The sequence below is a fragment of the Leptosomus discolor genome, chromosome 5 (assembly GCF_034619465.1).
Source record: "Leptosomus discolor isolate bLepDis1 chromosome 5, bLepDis1.hap2, whole genome shotgun sequence".
Taxonomy (NCBI): Eukaryota; Metazoa; Chordata; class Aves; order Leptosomiformes; family Leptosomidae; genus Leptosomus; species Leptosomus discolor.
In genome coordinates this window covers 81475312-81497339 of record NC_141395.1, presented here as the reverse complement: position 1 = coordinate 81497339, position 22028 = coordinate 81475312, and the positions used below count along the sequence as shown (strand labels likewise).

The 22028-nt window shown below is 43.6% G+C and overlaps 1 protein-coding gene across 1 annotated transcript in view; it reads right to left on the bottom strand.

Annotated features, from left to right (window-relative positions):
* Nucleotides 1-10293: 10293 nt before the first annotated feature.
* WASHC5 (WASH complex subunit 5) overlaps nt 10294-22028 on the bottom strand; it is a 28224-nt gene continuing 16489 nt past the window's right edge. Inside the window, exons 14-29 of the mRNA XM_086465104.1 lie at nt 21371-21446; nt 20558-20668; nt 20299-20439; nt 18753-18833; nt 17991-18092; nt 17164-17343; nt 16353-16477; nt 15812-15974; nt 14979-15081; nt 14792-14871; nt 13675-13778; nt 13076-13205; nt 12868-12964; nt 12332-12485; nt 11962-12049; nt 10294-10696 (exon numbers count right to left, since the gene is read on the bottom strand). Coding sequence (XP_086321230.1) covers nt 10640-10696; nt 11962-12049; nt 12332-12485; nt 12868-12964; nt 13076-13205; nt 13675-13778; nt 14792-14871; nt 14979-15081; nt 15812-15974; nt 16353-16477; nt 17164-17343; nt 17991-18092; nt 18753-18833; nt 20299-20439; nt 20558-20668; nt 21371-21446 — 1792 coding nt within the window. The 3' untranslated portion in view covers nt 10294-10639. The remainder of the gene's footprint in view (nt 10697-11961; nt 12050-12331; nt 12486-12867; nt 12965-13075; nt 13206-13674; nt 13779-14791; nt 14872-14978; nt 15082-15811; nt 15975-16352; nt 16478-17163; nt 17344-17990; nt 18093-18752; nt 18834-20298; nt 20440-20557; nt 20669-21370; nt 21447-22028) is intronic.

The following is a 22028-nucleotide window of genomic DNA, read 5'->3' as shown; positions in this document are numbered from 1 at the left end:
AGGCTTTTTTAGTATTTTATTTGGTGGATCTTTCAAAGGACCTGTTCTTTTCCAGAAGCAAAAGTACATATATTTTTCTAACCACTTTTGATATCCTTTTGAAGTGACACGCATCATGAATATGTTTAAACTTTAGGGTAAAGTACTAATATTTTCAGATATCATTATATATGGTAATTAAATGATGCCCCTTTGAGGGTATACAAAGTTTGCGGAATTTATACAACTCTTTTCAAAATTTGTGACCGTTTTGAAAATACTGATTAATTTTACATTTTCTATCTTTTTTTTATATTATTTGCAGTCACTGTCTTTAAAGTAGGATAAACAGGCCTGAGCCCAATACGCGTCCTCAGCTAACGTAAATAAAAAGTTATGATACCTGCAGGGTTTTTTCGTTGTGTATCTCTGGTTAATGAGTTTTGTTTTGTCGGATTTATCAGGAAATACCAGTGTGCCTACATTTACATAGACATTTAAGCTCTTCTTTTCTTGAACCCAGTGCCTGGTTAAGTGTCTTGATGATGGGATAACAATCCCCTGTTGGAAATTGCCACTGGGGAGAGAAAAACCTTGCGCGCATTGTGTAAGGAAGAGCAACCTGAAAACAGGACTCATGAAATGGTTACGTGCCGTGTCCTCAGGACAAGATGAAGGATTTACTTTGGAGCATCAGCCAATGGGGATCACTTGGACACAGGGCAGCACAGGGTGTGGGCTTCTCTCTGGAACTGCCGGTGAGGTCGTGTCTCGCGTGGTGGTTGCCAGCGCCGGCCGGGCTCCCGCCCCACTGGTTGGCGGCATGCGGCAGCGCCTTGCCCCGGGGAAGGGGAGTCGGAGGGCAGGATCTCCAGCTGTGTGGCCTGGTCCCTGGCTGCCCTGTTTTTCTGGGGGACACAAAGGGAGGCTGGGGGATGGGGGGGAAGTCATGAAAGAAGCAGTTCTTGAGCCAGGTGAGAGTGAGAAGGGTAAAGCTGGCAGAGAGTGGGCAGCGCCCCCAGGTCCAATGGAGTCTAACCCTGCCAGCCGGACGGGATGTAGGGGCCCTGGATTTCGTTTTCTACATCTGCGTGCAGCAAAGGGAAGGGATGCGCTGGCGAAGATGTGTCACGGGTGTGATTCAGAACCCGAGGGGAACAGCATGCCCACACAGACAGCTCCCCAGGTGCATCACGTACCTCTACCTGCAAACCAAAGGGGTTGGTGCTAAGGATTTTCACGCTGCAAAGCGTAGTGCCAGGCTGTACCCTTAGCAGGGTGCTTTGGTCAGTGGGGGTGGGCCCCTGAGGCTTGCACCGTGCCTGCGTGGTTACCCCTGTGTTCCAGGACCTGTGACCCCTGCAGCTTACCGGGAGAGGAAGGAACTCAAGGAGCAGCAATGCGTACTGATGAGATTGTAGCTCGTGACATGGTGCAGGAGTATGAGAACTGGCTAGTGGTGGGGAGGAAAGAGGGAACTGTTTGCCTTCTCTGCTAGCCTGGTGGTCTGGAGGCTTGTTCATAGGCGGACGTTGGTTCATGCATGCAAGTGTCACGATTGTTGGAGCTTGTTTGAGAAGTTTCTATCATGTAGGTTAAGTGTTCTTGGTCTGTTTTTCAGGAGTTTGGTTTGTTTTGAACAAGCCCTTTCGTGGAAAATATATGGGGCAATGAGAGGGTGTTTTTATTGGAGGTTTAAAATGCCTGCTAGTGCAGGCACGCAGTATTGGATTTCAGGTGAGGAGTGATACCTGTTTGGGCTGTGCGTGCGTTCAGTGCCTCCTCTAGCTCCAGTGCAAGCAAGTAAAAGGCAGGCACTTTAATCCTGGAACAAAGAGAAAGCACTTGATTAGTCCTGGATCAGCTGCTGGATTTTGTCATTTATTACTTGATTGTGTTTCTGAGACAGTGGTAGTATAATGTGATAGAAATCTCAAGCATAATTACAGTGCTTGTCTGGGGAACTGTATGAATAGAGGCTTAAATTGTCTGTTCTGTAGATGTAATGGATTTGTTAATGGTGTCTGAATAGCACTTGGAAGACTTCACACTTAAAACTATCACATTGATATCTGCAGCACGCTCAGAGAAAAAACAACCACCAGTAACAAGGAGCACACGCTATTTTTCATCTGTATTGCCCCGGCTCTGCTCCAGTTGAACAACAATTTGGTTAAGAACCACACTTGAGTCTGGTTGTAATCACGCTGTTCCAAAGCACGTGCAGTGTCAACACTGTTACTAGCGTTTCCAAACATCTGTGGAAATCTGAAAAAAAGGGGATGATTAAAAGGGATGGCTCCCACCCTGGTAATGCCAGCTTCTGTGTTGTCTTTCTCCCTCGTGCCCATGTCGTACGCCTGGTCCCTGCCTTCTGCCACTCGGGTTTCTGGTCCTTGCTCTGCAGTCGCAGCCAGAAGCAAGCGGCAATATAGGACTGAGCTGCTGCACCGCAGAAAGGTTGGATAGGAACGGTGTGTTGGGTGTGTTTCCTGTACTGGTTTCCCATGTGGAAGCTGTGACCTGTGCTGCTTCAAAGGCTGCTCGCATCTCCTAAGACCTACATGTTGGTATTTACGGTGACAGTGTTGATGCACACGGGTGGGTTTGTGTCAGTAGGGCAGTAATTTGTGGTTGGCTCACAGTGCTCGCACATATTGCTCTCTGGAACCATCTTGTGTGTTCTGGACAAAAGCAAAATCCACTCAGAATAAATATGAGCAGTTGATAAATTATGCATTCTGAAATTCTGTCTTGCTCAGCATGACATTACTACATGGAAAATAGTGTCAGCAGTTCCTAAATTGTTCCCTGTGGAGCTCCAAAGAGCTGCGCAGGCTCCTGTGTTGTGCATAGTAAACAGCAGCATGGCAGAGTTTGCTGAGAGAAAGTTGTTGAAGGTGTTGAAAATAAAAAGCTGACAAGGTATTTTAAATGGTAACTGAAATCCGCTGTTAAATAAGCAAAGTAACATAAATAGGAAAAACAATCCTGATGGTGAAACCCAGCTGTGAGTGTCCTGGAATCACCATGATGGGTCCTCTCCAAGCTTCCACTCGCTTTGCAGCAGAAGTCAAAAAGGTAAACAGGATTTGGGAAGTTGTTAGCGAGGGGCTAAAGCAAAAAACCATGACTCTACATGAAACGAGCCTTTGCACCCGCTGAGTCTGCACGGGCAGCCGGGAGAGGCTGCAGAGTGAAGCGTTGGGCCTTTGCCAGTATCCTTCTCAGAGGGTGGAGAGGGTGAGGAGCCATGGAAGAGGCTTCTGATATCGCAGCCGGGTTTTAGAGCTGGTCTTCAAGCCGGGGTTACCAGGCCAGCCACACAAACAGCAGAACCATGGGCAGGCACTGAAATGCTCGCAGATGTTAAGGCAATAGGCACACGCGCAGTGGGCAATGCTGGAGAAGCACCCAGACAACCGGAGCGGAGCGTGTTGCCTTCTCATTTACAATTTTAAATGGTTCCGTCTGTGCTATTACAGCGTCTGATTTATTTTTCCATGGGAACATTTGGGTGTTCTTCAGCTCAGCGCCTTGGGGGGTCGCTCTCAGGCGACTGCTGCCCTTTGAGGTTTCTGCGCTGCAGCTAGTTGCTTTCAGATGCAGGTTCACGTTCTCCAGGCAACGGCATCTTAACGCGGTCTTCCCAGGTCTGGGTTTTGGTAGCCCTAATGTAGGGGTTGATGCATACATGCTGCTGAAAATCCACGTTGCCTAGTAAAAGTACACAGGATTTTAGATACAAATAACAACTTCTAAGCGCTGCCTATACACTTAGGGCGGTATTGTTGGTGTGGGTTTGACTTTGTGGGTTCTTCTAGGCTACGAGGCTGGATTCTCTAGGGGCAGGACGGGAAGGGGAAGCTTGCACTGGAGGGGTAAGAGTCTGTAGTCCCAGCTGTGGCTTGGTGGCATGAGTGGCTCTGGGTATACTGGGAGCCACGCCAGGACGGCGGCTGGCTGTCCCCCTTCACTGGTGGCGCTCTGTCCATAATGGTCTTGGCACGGGCCAGCTTGTCCTCTCCCAGGCACCTCCTGGGTGTGATCTGGAGGGGAAGGGGAACAGCGTGGAGCAGGGATCATTGCCAACAGGGGGTGGATCAGGCTGCCTTGCTTTGGGGGTGAGTCATGCTGTGCCAGGTGGTTCCTGCACCGCAGGATGGGTCCCAACAGGTTTTATGAAGGTGCGAATGCTGAGATCCTGGACCCAGGTGTCCATGTGGGGCTTCCTGGGCACGGCACTGAGCCCAGTAACAACTGGTTCATATACCTTTCGTGTGGGAAGTGCGGCATAGACATATATTTCAACATAAATAAAACCCTGCTGTTAAGGTTTCAGGTTATGAGAACTTGCCTTCCTTATGACTGGATATATTTGCTGCCTCTGCATTTTTCATGCCAGGACAGTTGTTGGTTTATCAAGTCTTCCTATCTGCTGGAGGAAAGTCTTGCGGAGGAGGACTCTGGTAACAAGAAATTGGTTGATATTTTGAGAATGTGGTGGATGTGCTTTGACCTCGGCTAATTTTTGCTTTGCTTTTTGAAATGGGGATTGCCGTGCATTTTGGCGACGATGATCACTCTCATGAGCAGGAAACCCTCTTGTGTGTCCCTGCTTCCATCTTGTCTTGAGTCCTTGTTACCACCTCCAGTGGTCGGGAGCGATTCCATTAACCTTGAGCCTTACACTGCTTTTTTCCAGGTGTGTTTTCTCTTTCAACTGCTTAATCAACATGAGGTGGGAGAAGCTTCTGCCACAGGCTGCCTTGGAATCCTGGGGGTCACTTGTGCTCCCTGGCACCTTGCCCCGTGCCAGAAAGCTTTTTCTGACTAGTGATTGCTGTCTATATTGCATTTTTCTCCAAGGTCTCCATCTCTCTTGCCATCACCAGGCAGGAATCAGATCCTGTACCCAAGTTTTCAACTCCAGTGGCCTTTATCTCTGCCAAACACGAGCTGTAAAGTGGCACTGCTATGGTTCAGCTCTTTGGCCACAGCTAATTACACGGTGGTGGAAACCAGATGTTGACTTACTGTGGCTTCCTCTGTACACAGAGTACGCGTGCTAGTCGCTATAGAGCACACACGGAGCTGCTCTGTCTTTCAGTAATGTATTTGCTGTCTGTGTTGTCCAGAGTTTTCTCCTGCAAACGACATCTGGAAACAGACAGTGCCCATCGGTGGTGTTTGCAAGCCCAGCTTGGGGCATTTAAATCAGAGGTCTCTTGTTTTCATGTGTCTGATCACATCAGCATTACCTGGCATCATTCTGCTCCACATAGTGCCTAACACCGTACCTGTCAGCTACTGTGTTTGTCACATATCGTCTTACAATCAGATAAATTAAAGCCTGTAACGAGAAGGCATTTCTCCTCTCAGACTTCTGCATTGCCAGTCATCACTGCCTGATGCTGCTAAGGAAACTCTTTCGATGCTCTGAAACAATACTCTGGGGAGCTGCACACCTTAAAAATACCCTTATAACCTGCTTTTGAGGACTGGCACACTGTAACAAGGATTATCTTGATTTTATTCACTTATATTTGGACAAGTAAATGAAGGTGCTTATTTGCCAAATGCAAAACAGAGACAAACATGGCATTCAAAGCTTTAAAAGACACAAGCATGCAGAAATGAGATTGAATCTGCATTAGCCTAGTGCATAATATCAGCTTTAAAAGCCCTGTGTGATTCAGCCAGTAAGATGCCCGAGGCTTCAAAATCTTTTATCCTGGTACAGCCATTGCAGCGGTGGAGAGTGTGGCTGGGAGGGAGTCAGCACCAGGGCGTCTTCATTTTTCAGTGGTGGAAGAGCCTCGATGGAGATTGTTGTCACAAGTCACAGGCGCCTTCTCTCCCCAGGAAGGCGTTTCAAACGCCCCTGTTAGCGTGCAGGCTAAATAAGCATGCCCTGGGCTGTTCTGGGCGTGACTTTGTACGCTTTTGTAACCTAATGCCAGTTAATGAGCTGCTTTGGCCTGGTTATGCAAACGATAATGCTGCTGGGAGACAGCACTGTCACTGTCAAAGGTAAAAGCAATACACTGGGTCTTTTATTTCGTGCTGGAACATGAAACAAAAGCTAAGCTGGTGAAGGGTCTGGAGAACAGGTCTTACGAGAAGCGAACTGGGGTTGTTCAGTCTGGGGAAGAGGAGGCTGAGGGGAGACCTTATGGCTCTCTACAGCCACCTGAGAGGAGGCTGGAGTGAGGTGGGGGCTGGTTTCTTCTCCCAAGTAACAAGTGATAGAACAAGAGGACATGGCCTCAAGTTGTGCCAGGGGAGGTTTAGATTGGACATTAGGAAAAATTTCTTCCCTGAAAGGGTTGTCAAGCATTGGAACAGGCTGGAACAGGCTGCCCAGGGATGTGGTGGAGCCGCCATCCCTGGAGGTATTTAAAAGTCGTGTAGATGTGGCACTTAGGGACACGGCTTAGTGGTGGCCTTGGCAGTGCCACGTTAATGGTTGGACTCAATGACCTTAAAGGCCTTTTCCAACCTAAATGATTCTATGATACCTAATTTTTGCATTATGAAGATTTGTGGATGGAGAATTTGAAGCTGGAGGACATCATTTGGTGTTGCTTCATTTGTATATAACTGGATTTTCATTAATGTCTTTTTTTGTTGTTGCTTTTTTTTTAAAATACAGACTGTGAGAGCTGTAAGCTTGTTTTCTGTGGATTTCTACTTATTTTTATTATATGGAAGGATGAGAAAGTATCATGGGTATAACCAATAGCTGTCTGCTAGAATTATACCTCTGTAAGTATTCTAAGTATTCATTTTTCTGTTTTTGTCTGAAGAGCCACAGGAGTTAAAATTAAGCATCATAATTAGAAATGGCATAAATTACATTTTAACCTCTGTGGCACACTACGTTCTGGTCAGTTTGTACCTGCTTGAAGTGAAAGGGAATCTGGACAAAGCATGAGATGGTAACGTCCAGGGAGGAATGCCAGTCAACCCTGGCATCGCGGCTGCATCCCAAAGCAGCTTAGTTCAGAGTCAGGTCTTCATAAACCGAGACATTTAGAGAAGAAATGCGGGGATGTGTTCCCTGCTGAGGAATACTGTGATGAACTGGAGCACAGGAAAGATGCCTGCTGATGTTAGGGGCTGCTTCAGCTGCAGAAACTAATTACTAGTATTTTTCCAGAGTTTTTTTCTAATTTGTCTGTGACCACTAGTTTTCCTTAACAATAAAATCATTCTTGACTTTTCTGCTCGCTGAGTCACAGCAGTAATTTCCACTGCCCTTGAACTGCCCTTTCTAATCTGCTGTGGACACCCCAGGCTCCAGCCTAACTCTTGAACAGGACATATAACTTGAACTTCATCATAAATAATTGCATTAATAATAAAAGCCCTAATGTTAAGAGTTTTCTGTGTGCTTTAACTTCTCTTAACCAACTTTAGGAAACTGCACTTCTGTGCTGGGGACAGGATATTTGTGGGAAGTTTAAAGCTTTCTGAAGGGAAATCTTTAAAATAAGTTCAAACAGGGAAAAAATACTTTGACACCATTTTGTATTCTTCCTCAGCTTCTCTTTGCTTTCCTATGTGTTAAAGCAGGAGTACGTGTTTCTAGCACGGGTTAGACATGAAAGGCTTTGGGCTATTAATGCTGGGTGATGCCTACCCCCCTCCTCCCTCATTTCACCCTATGTCTTCTTTCTTTTTTCTGCAGTCTTACCGTTGTGTTCCCTCTTTCTCCTGCTGTACGTCTCCATTTGCTTATCTGGTGTCACAGGTGAGTTATTAAGAGAAGTCATCATTATGGGGTTAACTAAAAGGGTTTTATTAATGATCAAACGATGCCAAATGGTAATTAATTGATGACTGAATGAAAATCAAATGATCCTGGCGCCTGGACAACAGCAAACATCACTCCTGTCTTCAGGAACAGTAAGGAGGAGGATGAGGGAAGCTGCAGGATGCCCAGCCTCACCGCGGTCCCTGGTAAGGCGATGGAGCAAATAGACCTGGAAACCATTCCCAAACTCACAAAGGAGAAGAACGTGACGGTGCGTAGTCAGCATGGATTTAGGAAGGGAAAATCAGGCTTAACCAGCTGGCTCAATGCCTGGGCCCAGGAGGTTGTGATCAGCAGCACAATGTCCAGCCGGAGGCCAGTCACTCGTAGTGTACCCCGGGGGTTGATACTGGGGCCAGTACTGTTTAATGTCTTCATTAATGCGCTGGGCAATGGACCCTCAACATGTTTGCAGGTGACACAAAACCAGGTGGGACTGGTGACAGAGCAAAGGGACGTGCTGCCGTTCAGGGGGACCTGGGCAGGCTGGAGAAACGGGCCGACAGAAAGCTCATGAAGTTCAGCCAAGGGAAGAGTGAAGTCCAGCGGCTGGGGAGGGATGACCCCAGGCAATGGGACAGCTGCTGGAAAACAACTTGGCAGAAAAGGCCCTGGGATCCTGAGGGGCACCAGTTCACTCCCGCAGTGGTGGCCACCAGCCTCCTGGGCAGAGCGCTGCCAGCAGGTGGGGGGGCGTGATCCTTCCCCTCTGCTCAGCCCTGGTGAGGCACGTCTGGGTGCTGCATCCAGTGCTGCGCTCCCCAGCACAAGAGAGACATGGATGTACTGACGGCCACGAGGACAATCAATAGTTGGGAGCACCTGTCATGTGAGGAGAGGCTGAGAGAGCGGGGACTGCTCAGCCTGGAGAAGAGAAGGCTCAGGAGGATCTTATTCGAGTGGATAAACACCTGATGGATGGAGGGAGTAAAGATGACAGAGCCCAGTGACGGTAAGTGGTGCCCAGTGACAGGACAAGAGGCAACAGGCATGAACTAAGACATAGGAAATTCCATTTAAATGTAAGAAAAAACTTTTTTCACTGTAGAGGTGGTCAAACACCTGGGCAGGCCCCCCCAGAGGCTGTGCATCTCCATCCCTGGAGATACTCAAAACGCGACTGGACATGACCCTGAGCACCCTGTGCTGGCCGGCCTGCTCTGAGCAGGAGGGTGGGCTGGACAGTCCCGACACGGGACTTCTGACTTAATTGCAAAGCAATGGAGACAAAAAGGGTACAGCCCAGCACTGTAAAGAACAGATGGGGATCAGCTACACAGGAACCACAAGACAGTTCAGTCCTGTTTCTTTTTCTAGCAGTTTTTCTCCCAAGGCTTTCACTCTCTTTCATGTAAAAGCACTGAGAAATAGGAGGAATGCTGGCTGTGCCAGTCTGCTCACATTATTCTAGAATTTAATTTACAAATGTAATAAAAAGCCAATAAAAACTTAATTCCTGGGACCAAAATCAAGCTGAGCATGAGACCAGTGTTGTCCATCCTTGAATGACCATTGCACGAAGCCATCCAGCCTCCTGCTGCTTGTCTGGCTGTGTTGGAGCTGCCCATGAGGCTGTTTGTTAAGCAACTGTTTAGCTTTCAGCAGCTTACAGATGGCACCCTCTCGCGCTAGGTCCTTGCTTCCGAGTCCAGCTGTAGATGCTATCAACACTTAGCTGCCCAAATTTTTCATGTGCCCACTTAGTGAGAGCTTCACCATTGGGCAGCAGAGCATCAGGTGATGGGGTGTCAGGAAGCAGCACCATGAATTTGGCCGGATCCATCAGCTGTAGCATGGTGCTGCTCTCTTCCCTAACCCCCCTGGTGACATGAGCATCAGCCGCAGCGGAGGGGGACCCCACGTTCCCTGTTCTTGTTTCCAGGGAAAAAGGTTGGAGCATTCAGGGGCAGGTGAAGAAGACACATCTTCACTGGAGAGAGGGACACGGACAGGACCAGTGTCCTGGGGCTCCACGCTCCCCTTTGCCCCTTCTCCCTTGCTCTTCCTTTCTTAAACACGGAGGTGATCTGCCATCTAACCCCTCCAGCCCGTCTCAGAGCCACGAACGCCTCTGCCCAAGTAAGCTTTCCCTTCAGCTGTGGCATATCTGACTTTTCCAGTCCGATAATCACCAAGCTGTCCCACAGACAGAATAACACGCCCCACTGGCTTTCCCACAGCAGGCCCCAGCAAGAAAATGAGGCCAGGTGTAAAAGTCTCCCTACCAAGGGAAAGTTGCACGAATTAAACACCTTGGCCCCAACATTAGTCACATTACAGCTGCACTGGAAGAAATATTTGTGCCTTCAAAGAGCATGACAGGACTTTCCAGCTATGGATATTTGATTATTTTTCTGTCCTCTAATAAAGGAAAATTAACTTTTTGTAGGACAGAGGCAGACACCTCTTTCACTGTATATTCATTCCCACGAGTGTTTTTTTTAACAGGAAAATCGACACTTCCTAGCACCAGGAAGTCCTGGCAAACTATCCCCCACCTTTATTTCCAATTTTATTGTTCATTTGAGATACAAAAGTCAAATTTCCACAAATAGTTCTTCAGAACAAAACCCCAAAGGATTTACACATAAACAATTACATACAGCATTTATAATGTGCAGTACAAAATGTACACTGTTTGGATGAGACAAATTGCGTATTGTGCCAGGACTTAAGCAAGTGTTAATTACACAGAGTAGTGCTGACGGCTACACTGCACAGAAACAGTTGCAGGTACTGCCTTAAAGCACAGAGAAGACACAGTTCTGGGAAGCTGTACTTGTCTCATCCTCAGCCCCCAACTCCTTGAGCTTGAGAGACACTTGGTCCTTCTCCAGGGATTCATAGAACAGTTCTGAATTCATCGAAAATGAAGCTAGGCACGTGTGCTTCAACAACCTGAGGGAAACAGGAAGGCACAGTTAGGTATTTGCTTCATTATTCGTGTGAATGCTCTATTTATCCAGTAACAAGCACAGCTAATCCATGACTCAAGCACACGACGCCCCGGCTTTAGGATGTGGCTCCTGGCTGCCTTCTTGCTTGCCGCACAAAGGAAGGGAGGAACACCACGGCAGGCAGGCAAGGCAAGCCCTGGCTTGAGGAAGTGCCCGGCCCCTGGTACCGTGTCAGAAGGGAGGAACACTGACACGCTCCCCGCTGCTCCTCCACACAGCACCAGGCTAAGTGGAAGCTGGCACAGGTACCAGACACATCAGCTGCAAGACCGACACTGGGACCTTCTACTACATTGCACTGTGAGCCGGGAAGGAGAGAGGAACTGGAAGATTCTTTCCCACTTTCAGTTGTATTAGCTGCAAAGTGGCTCATTCCAGAATTGTTGAAGTACAGCCTACGGCAAATGGGATTATGACTTATTTTTCATACCATGTATAAATAACCTATCGTCTTCAAATGCAGTTAAGTTGCATTTAACTCTAAAACCAAGTCGCTCTACAGGCACAGACTTTCAGAACTTCCCTTGCACGTGAAATAAAGAAGCTGCCTGGGAAGCCATGGTTTGGCAGGAAGGGAAGGAAATCAAGGACTGGAGATGGCGGTTCACCAAAATTTAGACTTGATAATGAGCTTTTTGCCCCGCATTTAGAATACTGCTAAGTTTATTATTACTTAATTCTGCAACATCTCAGAACTTCTATTTTATTTCTTCCCTTCCCAAAAGCACCCCAGCAAGGTACACACTCTCTGAAAACTAAATGGAACAGACTTTTCTTAAATCCACACAAAGTTGAAATCCTTTCTATAATTTGTAGCCCCTCTGTACTTCCTAGAAAATATTTTTTCTGTAAGGATACTACGACTAGTATAGGAATAGTTACACAAGGTATGCAAGGAACACATTTGTAGTTTGTACAGGGTAAAAGAATCCATTACGACCCATTCCTATCAGGTAACAGATTTTTCATCTGTATTTCCTTTCTGGCAATCTTTAACAGACCATCTGAAAAGGGTCAATACTGCTTTTTGGAGAAGGCAAACAAGTGCATTATTTTGGAAACTGGTTTATAGATGATGCCATGTTCCAGAGCAGACAAGCATGATCAAACTGCCAGTAACTAACCACAGCATAAACCGAGATTTAGCTCATCCAAACAGGACCCCTGCCCAGTGCTACGGACAGGAGACATGGAATTCTCTCTCACCTTTCTTGGTAATTTTGTGTAGCGAATGTAGTCTTCCAGGAACATGAGGGCACCCACTACATCAGCAGGCATTTCTGGTATCTTCTGGCTAAAATTAAACCACCACAAAGATCACAGTCCTACTAGCAATCAGTTATGTGGATGAAACTACATGGAAATACCACCATCCTTTGAGAAACACCGTTTCCACTAGGTACCATGCCATTCCATTACGAAAAGAAATAGTATTTTAGTCTTTTATTTAGTCAATTATATTGTTATTGTTATGTCAAATATACTCTGCTAGAGAAACATACTGCAAAAGCAGTGAGAACACTACTGAAGCCCTCCTCACAGAAGTGATACTTAGGAAAAAGGAAAACACGGATACCTTGTGCACTGTTCCATCGTTGAACGAATAAACTGACCAATCAGAGCCAGAAATTGTTCTGTGTATCTTGAGTGAAACTGTTTCAACAGGGTCAGGAGTCCCAGAACTAAGGGAAGCCAGTCAATTTGATCAGCTGGCCTCTTGCACACCACTCCTGCACAGGAAAAAACCCCCGGAACAACACACGTTTGTAAAACAGAATGTACTCTTTCTAGCAGAGGCAAACGGACTAACATACTCTCATGAGTTTTTTTGCTGTGCCTCCCCTTCTGCTTGCCCACACGTACAAATTCCTTCCGTAGCAAACGGCTTAATGATATTAACCAAGGCATTGGATGGAACGAGAAAGTCAGGAGTTTGGATTCAGTTCCCTACTCCATTGTTCTTGGCTTCAATATTACAACAAACCCGCCTGGACGTGATGAACTAAAATCAGAAACTGGGTATTTTCTGTGCAGATAATTTTACTATAGTCTCTACAAATAATTTCACACAGGTTTTCATCCTATTTAGACAAACAACAATGGATACAATACCTAAATTTCTGTTGTACTGAAGTTTTGGAAACTGGGAAATGAGAAACAGGAAGTTGACAGTGGGAAAATACGGCAGGCGTTTCGTTGTTATGTAGATCTGAGGGGGAGCAAAAGAACACAGTTCTTCCACATATTCTTTTTTTTTTCAGTTAATAATCAATAAAATAGAAAAAGCAAACTGTACCAAGCACCGCAACGTAAGCCTGACCTTATTTAATGGATTGTGAATGCCAGCTGCTTCCAGGTAAGCTGTGATTTCATACAAAAGGGTGTTGTCTTCTTTAGGGTAAGGTAGTGATGGGTTCTGATAATGTGCTTCAATGTCAGCCAGTATTGCTCTAAAAGGAAAATAAATTCTTTATACTAAATACTTATTTAAATTATCCCCAAATAAACTTTACATGATGCCACATTAATGTAAAAACTTCAGACACAAAACCTGTAACTAGTTACAAGCAAGAGTAAATCACCTTTTTTGGAGTATCTTTTTACAAACATTGTATTTGTTTCAAAATCAGCACCACACATTTTCACTGTTCTTACTTCTTATCTGTATATAACCTCAAATCCAGGTATAACCAAACGTAGTTACAAGCTGTGCTGTCCACTAGCATGCTCATACAAATTACTTGCCAAATTATTTATTTTCAATGTTTTTGTTGGGTTCAAATTCAAACAGTCATGAACAAAAAGCCAAATACAATCAGATTCCACATTTTGCTGTAATTCAGATTTTAAGGATTGCCTAGTTGATAACAATTACATCACAGTGACACACGCAGCTCTTCAGCACGTGTTGCTTCTTACTTATTGAGATTTTCCAAAGCAGCAGCCAAATGCTTGGAGTCAAACCTGCAGGAATAGTTTAATTCATTGGTAATCTGTCGCCTTAAAATCTGCATCTGACCAACCTGTCGAAACAAACACACACACAGCAGGTCGGGCTTTTATACTCGATGCAATGAAGGAAAAGTCAAACTAAGGAAAAACGTAACGAGTAACAACTTACAGTTAAATAAATGACACAAAGTCCTCATTACACCTAACGGCCCCTGCAGGTCTGCAGGCGGCAGGGACGTACCCAGCGGCTGGAGCTGCTTCCTCACGCCGGTACCAGGGCACCGGCGCCGCCCGCCCGCGGCCGGAACTGACAGACCCCAACCGCGCAGCGCGGCCAACGCAGAGGAGCAGTGGCGCTGCTCGAGACTTACCCACAGCTCGTGGTACCAGCTGCCGGCAGCGCGAAAAGCGCGCTCAAAAGGTAACAGGTATAACAGCCCAGTCACTTGCTTCTTTTCGCTGGTCGGTGAAAATGCCTGTACCCTTTTCCCCACCTCTCCCTAGACCTTAGGGTCAGCAACGGCAGGGATAAAAACCCTCAGAGAGGCTTGTGGCAGCCAAACTTCCCCTTCCTTCCCTGACCTTTTCTCTTCTCTTCAGTCACATAAACAAAGATTCACAGCACTCTGAAAAACACTGGTCGCAAAATACCGTCACAAAGACAAGACAGAGAGACCTGTCACTGGGACAGCTTGTGTAAACCGTGGCAGGGCAGACTGCCTTCTGCGTGAACGAGGCAAGTTCAGGAGACACTGCTGCTCCAGACTTTAGCCTTGGGTGCGCTACGGTCACAAGGCACTGCGGGGAGCAGCTTCAGATCTCCTGATACTGCGCGCTAACTCAGTCCTCCCAGAGCAGAACTCTAGTGCCAGACCGTTTTTGGCAAACAATTACATATGAATCTCAGTGCTGAGCACTTTGTGGAGTGTGAGCTGTTCACACAAACGAAGCTCAGGAGCTCTCTTCGCTTGTGATATCACAGAATTCCAGTCAACATAATACAACACTGTAAAATAAGCAAGTTAAAGTATATAAACCAAAGAGCCTAGAGTGAACTCTGTGTATCACTGTCACAGAAACCGACCTTCATTATGGAGTCTAAATACGCTGTCCAGATCTTCTGAGTTTTTGCAATTGCTGCGGAATAAACCTTGTTTGAGTTCGCTGAGAAAAGAAGGGGAAGGAATCAAAAAAAGAACAAGTAAGAAGGGAAATAAATGCAAGTGTACAAAGACAATGGCTTTCCTCCCTCTTAACCACTAAGCACTTACGTATAATTCCTTTGAGAGGACTGACAGCATTCATAAGTGCTTTTAAGGTATCCTGTACTGTCCTGTCACGCAGTATAGTTTTCTGAAACATACTGAGGAAATTCTAAGTAAAAGAAAGAAAGAAATAAGTAAAATCCTCACACACGTACTATATGCTTAATTTTGGTGGTACAAGAGCCACAATTTAACAGCAGTGAGAGAATATTTTCACAGACGAAGAGCTGAGGAATTCTGTAGTTAGACTTTCTGCTTTTCTAAGTTATGCTAATCAGTATTAGAACAATTAGCAGCTCCTCCTCATCAATATGTAATACCCACTGTAGACAACTATTAATTAAATTTTTGATGAAGGGCTGACCATCAATACTTATTTTCCTTAAAATCTTTAACCAGGCTAGGACTGGATTCTTCTCAGGAAACAAAAAACTTGGTTTCACATAGAGGTATTAGGGAAAAAGGCATCACATAGAACTGACACCTTATTCCTATCATGGTACAACCTAATTCTTTGTCCATATCTAGGCAGAAAAATCAAAGTTGACCTGAGATCAACATTTAAGTACACACAAGGTGTACACCTTCAAAAGGCATTCCTTGCAAAGCACCGTTTAACATAACTCACAAGCTTGTGTGACACAGCACCAGTTATTCAAGAGTCCCAACTTCCACAATTACATCTGTAACTGAAATTCTTACTTTTGAGTTTTTTTGGGTTTTTCAAATGCTTTTGAGTTCAATTTACGATTTTAAAAATTAACAATTTTTTTATTTTACTGGAAGCAATTAAACAATAAAAGCATCGTGACCCTGAGAACCCAAAGTTCAAAATTTACCTGCAGTTCCTTTACAATCATGAAGCACAGCAGCCTGTCTAAACCATTGAGACCAAAGGTACCTAAAGTATCTTGGATCTCCGAGAAGAGACGACTATTGGTTACTTCCTGATGAGTTTTGACATCATACCAGGTGTTCATTTGGTCGATGTAACACGTGATTCTGAGGAAAAATTAAATAAACAAATACTTCAGAAGAGGCTGCAGACAGTTCCTGAGATAACCCGAGTGATGAGTTACCTTATTCAGGCAGAGATTAGGAAGACTCTAAGTATCTCAGGTGATGTTTAGGTAATCCTCTCTCCGCAAGGGTCCTGTCACCCTTTCCTGGTTTCTCTCTCCTTTTTAGAGTAAAATCACACCTTTTCTAGACTAGTTTTTAACATGTACAGGAAGGATTGGGTGAATTTGTTTTTAGATAAAGATGATGATATGACAGCTAAGGAAAAATTATTTCTTGTGCATTTTGTTCGTATATGGTGGATCATGGAGCAATCCAACGGATGGTGCTATAGCGCAGCTGGTGACACACAGTACTTACTTTGGGTCTGTGATCCTCAGGATTTCTCTACAAAGCCGACCAATAAATGTTACAGACTCATCCACAGGTGTGAATTTTGGTATAGGAATATGAGTAGACTGGTACATGCTTTGCCAGTCTTGAATCTGAAAAATAAGTTTCAGAGTAATTTGCAGTGTTACCATTGCCTGGTTTTAATTTGCTTCAAAATTTTATTCCTTTCAATTTAAAAGCAGTACACTAAAACAATATTGTAAATTACACATCGCAGAGCGCTATAAATGCAGGAAAATGTCAAAGAGCAAGCAGAAGGCAAGTGTGGAGGTTGAGAGAACTGCTACTGTTTCTGGTGAGAATTCCATCTGCTCCTTTCTGCAGTAAGACTGGCCACCACTTTGTTAGTTAAACTTAAGATCTATTCACTCCACCACTTGTGAAATATCACAAAAAGAGCTGGAAATGACTGCAATCTTTCTAAGCCTGCACTCTGATGGCTAATAATAGATACAGAGAGGACTACCGTGATTCAGGAGCTATTTTCTGTTTTCTTCGAGAAACAGAGGAAGGACACTGTTCACTGGCAAGAGATATTAAAATATTCTGTTTGGAGTACTTTGCTTTTCTTATGTCCAGCTAACGCAGTGGGGGTGCTGAAATAATTCAGAAAAAGCTGGGAGCAGATGTTTTACACAGTAGTCGGCACATTTAGTGGAAGTCACAACAGTATGGACTATGCACAATGGGGTACACTTGCTCCATCAGTCACAAACTTTAACATCCAAATATAAAGATATTTATCAACTTTTTAGTCATTCTTGGTTTTGACTAGCACCTTTGTTCTTAAGAAGTTATTGCACTCCTGTTCCACATTGTAGTTAATGATACGAGACACTTCCTCTTGCCAAATTTTTAAACCATATATGTTGACATAATCCTGGATATATTCAAATGATCGATGAAACCCATCCATTGTAGCTGCCATTTCTTTCAGTTTGGGCATCAGTTCGCTTGGCTACAGATAAAAAAAAAAAAAAAGAAGATAAAAAGAAAACTGTGAACAGGTAGAATACAGAGAAAACGTGTAAGGCTTCTAAAAGCCTTTACATAACAACCTCCAGAGGATCTCGCTGTGCTCCAGCCAGAACTGAAAAGCACTGGGAAACTTATTAAAGGTTGTTTGGTATCTGAAGTAATTCTTCTTACTCATGCTTTTTTATGTTCATTTTAGACTCCAGTGGTACTACTGATTGATCTGGGAGACAGACTCAAGAATCTGGACAGGATCAAAACAAGGAGTCACACTCCTCCCTCTATCATTGCCCTTCTATGTTTACCCGGCTTATACATATCATGTCTTGTCATCAGTCGCCACAGAGACAGAACTGTGAACTCAGAATTGACAGGAGACTTGGCAATGGAATAAAAATATGGTTTTGAATTCTATGTACTCTTAGCAGTTTATAAACTCATTTTAACATCAAATAAGGCCTTCTAAATAACCTTTGAGTTCAAAAAGGGTACTTTCTCTTTTTTTTTTTTTTTTTTTTTTTACAAAAAGGCAATCTTCACAGAAAAGTAGGAATTATTTTCCAGAAGGTAGTATAATAAAAGAGGTCCCAGCAAAACCAAAAACTAAAACAAAATCAGTCTGTTACACACCTTGGCTCTAGGATTAAAGATGAGTCCCCTGTGAAGAGCCAGAGCTACCCGTTTTACTAGCTCCTTCCTTATTCCATCCTCCAGTAACTGTTTTGGGTCCACCTAAGTAGAAGAAATATTTTTTTTTCTTCCTTAAAGTCAGGAAGGTATAAATAAAGCACTTCATTTGTACCAAGAAAGATACTACGTACTTATGACGAATTCAAAAGCACTGCTAACAGATACACTTTCCCACCAGGGCTTGTCCAAAGAACAAATATTTGAATACTTCTACTACGTAATAAATGATTACTTTAAGTCAAATGCAAATGTTTGTAGTTCCCATAATCAACCTTTGTCAAGGATCCACTGAGAACATCATACAATTATAAGAAGCCAGTATGCATTAAGAAGTGTATATTTCTTCAAGAATACTTGCTCCTGCTCCTGAAAGAGGTATCTTAACGTAGGAAGAGCAGTCTTTGCCGATGGCAGAAACAGCTCTTCAGAAAAGCCTGCAGTCACTTTTTCAGTAGGGGAAAAAACAGAGCACCAATTAAGGCTGAAGAATTTGCTTACAATGAGCAGTGTGTTTTTAACAACCTTAAACACTACAGTTCTCATCTGAATGCCAAGTTAGGCATCACTGTTTGAAAATCTGTATGCAAACTTATTTTTTCTTTTTATCTTTCCTCAAGGTCTTTCTTAACGTGCTGAAGTATCTGTGCTAAAGAGCTAATTGCCACTGAATGACGTTTTCCTACTGCAATAACAGGACATTACCTTGATGATACCAACTAAAGTAGTTTTCATCATGAGGATACCTTCAGTGAAGATTGAAATTGCGTGGGTTAGCTTGGCAACCTTTAATAGAAAGAGAAAATACGGTTTATTGAAGTGATTCAATAGATTCAATAATTACACTAAAAAGATACACATCTTTCAGTGATAGCTTCCTACTTTAGATTAAAGTAATTTACATTGACATACTTTCAATTTTACATCTTGTTCTAGACTTACCTATAGTACAATAACAATCTTTCTTTTAATTAGATCAATATATGTGCATTACCAGTAGGAAAGAACAGGTAACTCTCAGAGGCTTTACAGAGATTATGGGAGAAAAGACACAGTTGTCTCCATCATGTGAGTACAAAACATCACGGACAAAACTCTAGGCTGATACCTTTGAGCAGGCTAGGGACACAGCTTAAAGCAGTTATTCCATAATAAAGCCTGCTGCCAGTAATGAGTCCACTTCAACGTTTCCACTTTAACAGAGCAGCACATTCACTTAGTTTTAAATTATTAGGTGAGCATCATTAAGCTCAGAGTTCAGACAAGCCAGTGTTTTGTCTTTAAGACATTGACAACATAGAACAGAGGTAACATCGTTCAGACGTACAATTCTATAGAAATCAGAAGGGAAAAGGTTGTGTGTGACATGATTTGTTTCCCCTCTACCTCCTCAAAATAAATTACTGAATACTGCCTCCTCCTCCATCCCTGCCCCCCCCCCCCCCAATAAACTATTTCTACAACGTTTAACAGCAGAGCTTAAACCTGCTGTTTAGGTCTGAACATCATCTTAATCTGAGACCACAGCCTGTTTGTACAAAACTCCTAAGAACTGAGCACTTTGGCAAAACAAGCTGCAAAAAGCTGGCAACTGGAGAGCTAAAAGACACATTCTTTGAGGGAAAGAGCTACTGGTCTACTTAGGATTTTGCTCCTCATCTTCCTCCACTAAAAATAAAACCAAATAATTTTAATGTTTGCTCACTCTTCCAGACTGGTAACAGTGCAGAAAAAAAACCCTACAAAAAGCCAATGAGCAACAGCAGTTTTAACTGATCAAATCAACCTGCCTCCATCCTGTCTTCACACCTGAGGGCAGCAAAAAGCTTAACCCTGCTGGCTTATTCAGTCTTCAACCTTCTTCTCCTGGAACACGCATTTCAAATGCGGAGACCTTCATTTCAGACTCTGATTTTTAGGTTCCACATTCCCCAACCAACGCCCCCACCCCCCACTCAAATAAATCCAAAAAATCTTTACCCTTATTTATAAACATATTTAGTTCTCCTCCGCTTTTCTACAAGATCAAAAGTTTAATCTTTTACAAACAGAAGACCGAAAGTTACTCATCTGTCCTCAGGAAACCAAAGGCACACTCATGGTAACACTAGTCAATTTTAATTCTTACTCAGGCAACAAATCCAACTTCACTGTTGAAGTGTAACTCTATGGAGCTGTACCCATTTAAACTCAGGTTGGACTTGGCCACCTATAAGGTACGCTTTCCCAGAACTCCCTGTTTCAACTGCACCTCGTATCGTGGTCCAAGCTGAGCATAATCCCGTAGCTTGTCCTTATCAAGGCGAGTAGGCACTTCAATAATAGCGTGAGTCTGAAGCTTTATAATTTTGAGAAGAGATGTAAACATGCTTTCTGGAATTATCTGTAGGACCTTTGTAAACGAGAGAAGAAACAAACACAGTCAGTATAGTCTCGTTAAAAGAAAAAAAATCTTCCATTAAGAAAAGGTGATTAGAGAACAAGACAATTATGCCTCTTCAAATGCCTACCTTTCTCACATAGGAAACCAGCTCGCCAGAATAATACTGTGATACACTGAGAAGATCAGGACTGTTTGCTTGATTGATGCGGAGAAGTGGCAAGTCAAGTGCAGAAGCAAGCTAGAAATGAGGTCAAAACGTTAATTTCACACGTCTGTTTTTCTGATATAAATGACATGCTTAATCTCTCCTGCTCAGGCTCTTAACCTGTAACTCAAAGCACTAGATTCTTCCTAAAGAGTGGTGTTACAACATTAGGTTTGCCAAAAGAATTAAAAAAAAAATAATTGTTAAAAGTCAAAAAAGTCCAACAGTCTATAATGTGACATTCCCCTTATTATTTTTTTAAATCTTACCAGTTGCATGAGTTATTTTTCGTTGTAATTTTACAGTCCCCCCCAAGCTATTTCCCACTCTCATTTCTACAGAAAATATTTTCATCTGATGCCAGATCTTCGTGACAGACAAAAGGCATAGTCAACATAACTTTCGTAATTCCTTCAGCCTCCTCTGATACAGATGCACAGGATCCCATCTATGCACCAATGTCTCCAGCAAATAACTGTTATTAAAAGGCTGGATGAGGAGACTTGCCTAACAGAAGCATTATAACTTGTTGCACGGAAAACATGCACAACTTGGTTTTATTTTCCTTAAAACTAACCTTGAGTTAATTTAATACAGTCTAAAAAACCTGGACCCATAAAATGTTGGTAAAAGCAAGTTTTGACTCTTTTGTGACTTCATAGCCTTAAGGCCTGTTTAACAAATGCTTTGGTTGACCTGCCGTGTTGAAGTACGTTCACTGTTGTTCATACTCACCTTTAGGAAAGTGGCTCTCAGTTTAGTCACCATAGATGGACTGACTCTTATGCTTTCCTGCATAATAGATGTAAAGCTGGGGTAGGAAATAAACAACACAAATCAGCTTCTTCCTCTGAAACTCTTTTTTCAACTGTTAAATCATATGTCACCAGCACCAGTGTAATCTAGAAATGGCACAGGAGATGACTAAAGAACTTCACTAAAGGAGGATTTTGGTCTGAAGACATATTGGTTAGAAAAAACCTGTATGATAAAGGAGTAGGTGGGGTGAAAGAAGAGGGTATCAGGGAGCGTTAGTAGCCAAGGTAGTGAAGCAGCAGCTCAGCAAAATCACACCATGGAAAAGGAGTTCTCTAACATTTGTCTTCCCATGTTTCATTTTGGTTGAAATAGGACCTCCAGTCTTTTGGAGAACACTTAACTAGACTAAAGGCTAGACAGAGCACCTTAACAGTAAAAAGTTGCAGTATCACTTAATCTGCAGCTAACAACATGACAAGGACGGCTGATAATTCTTATTCAAGTTGATGAGAGTTAAATATACTCAACAACTCATAGAACAAGGCTTCGAGACTGGTTTTACATTGGAAAGTTTATAGTATTAACAATATTTATGCATGTTATTTCCCACACGTTTCGCAAATAGTGACTGACT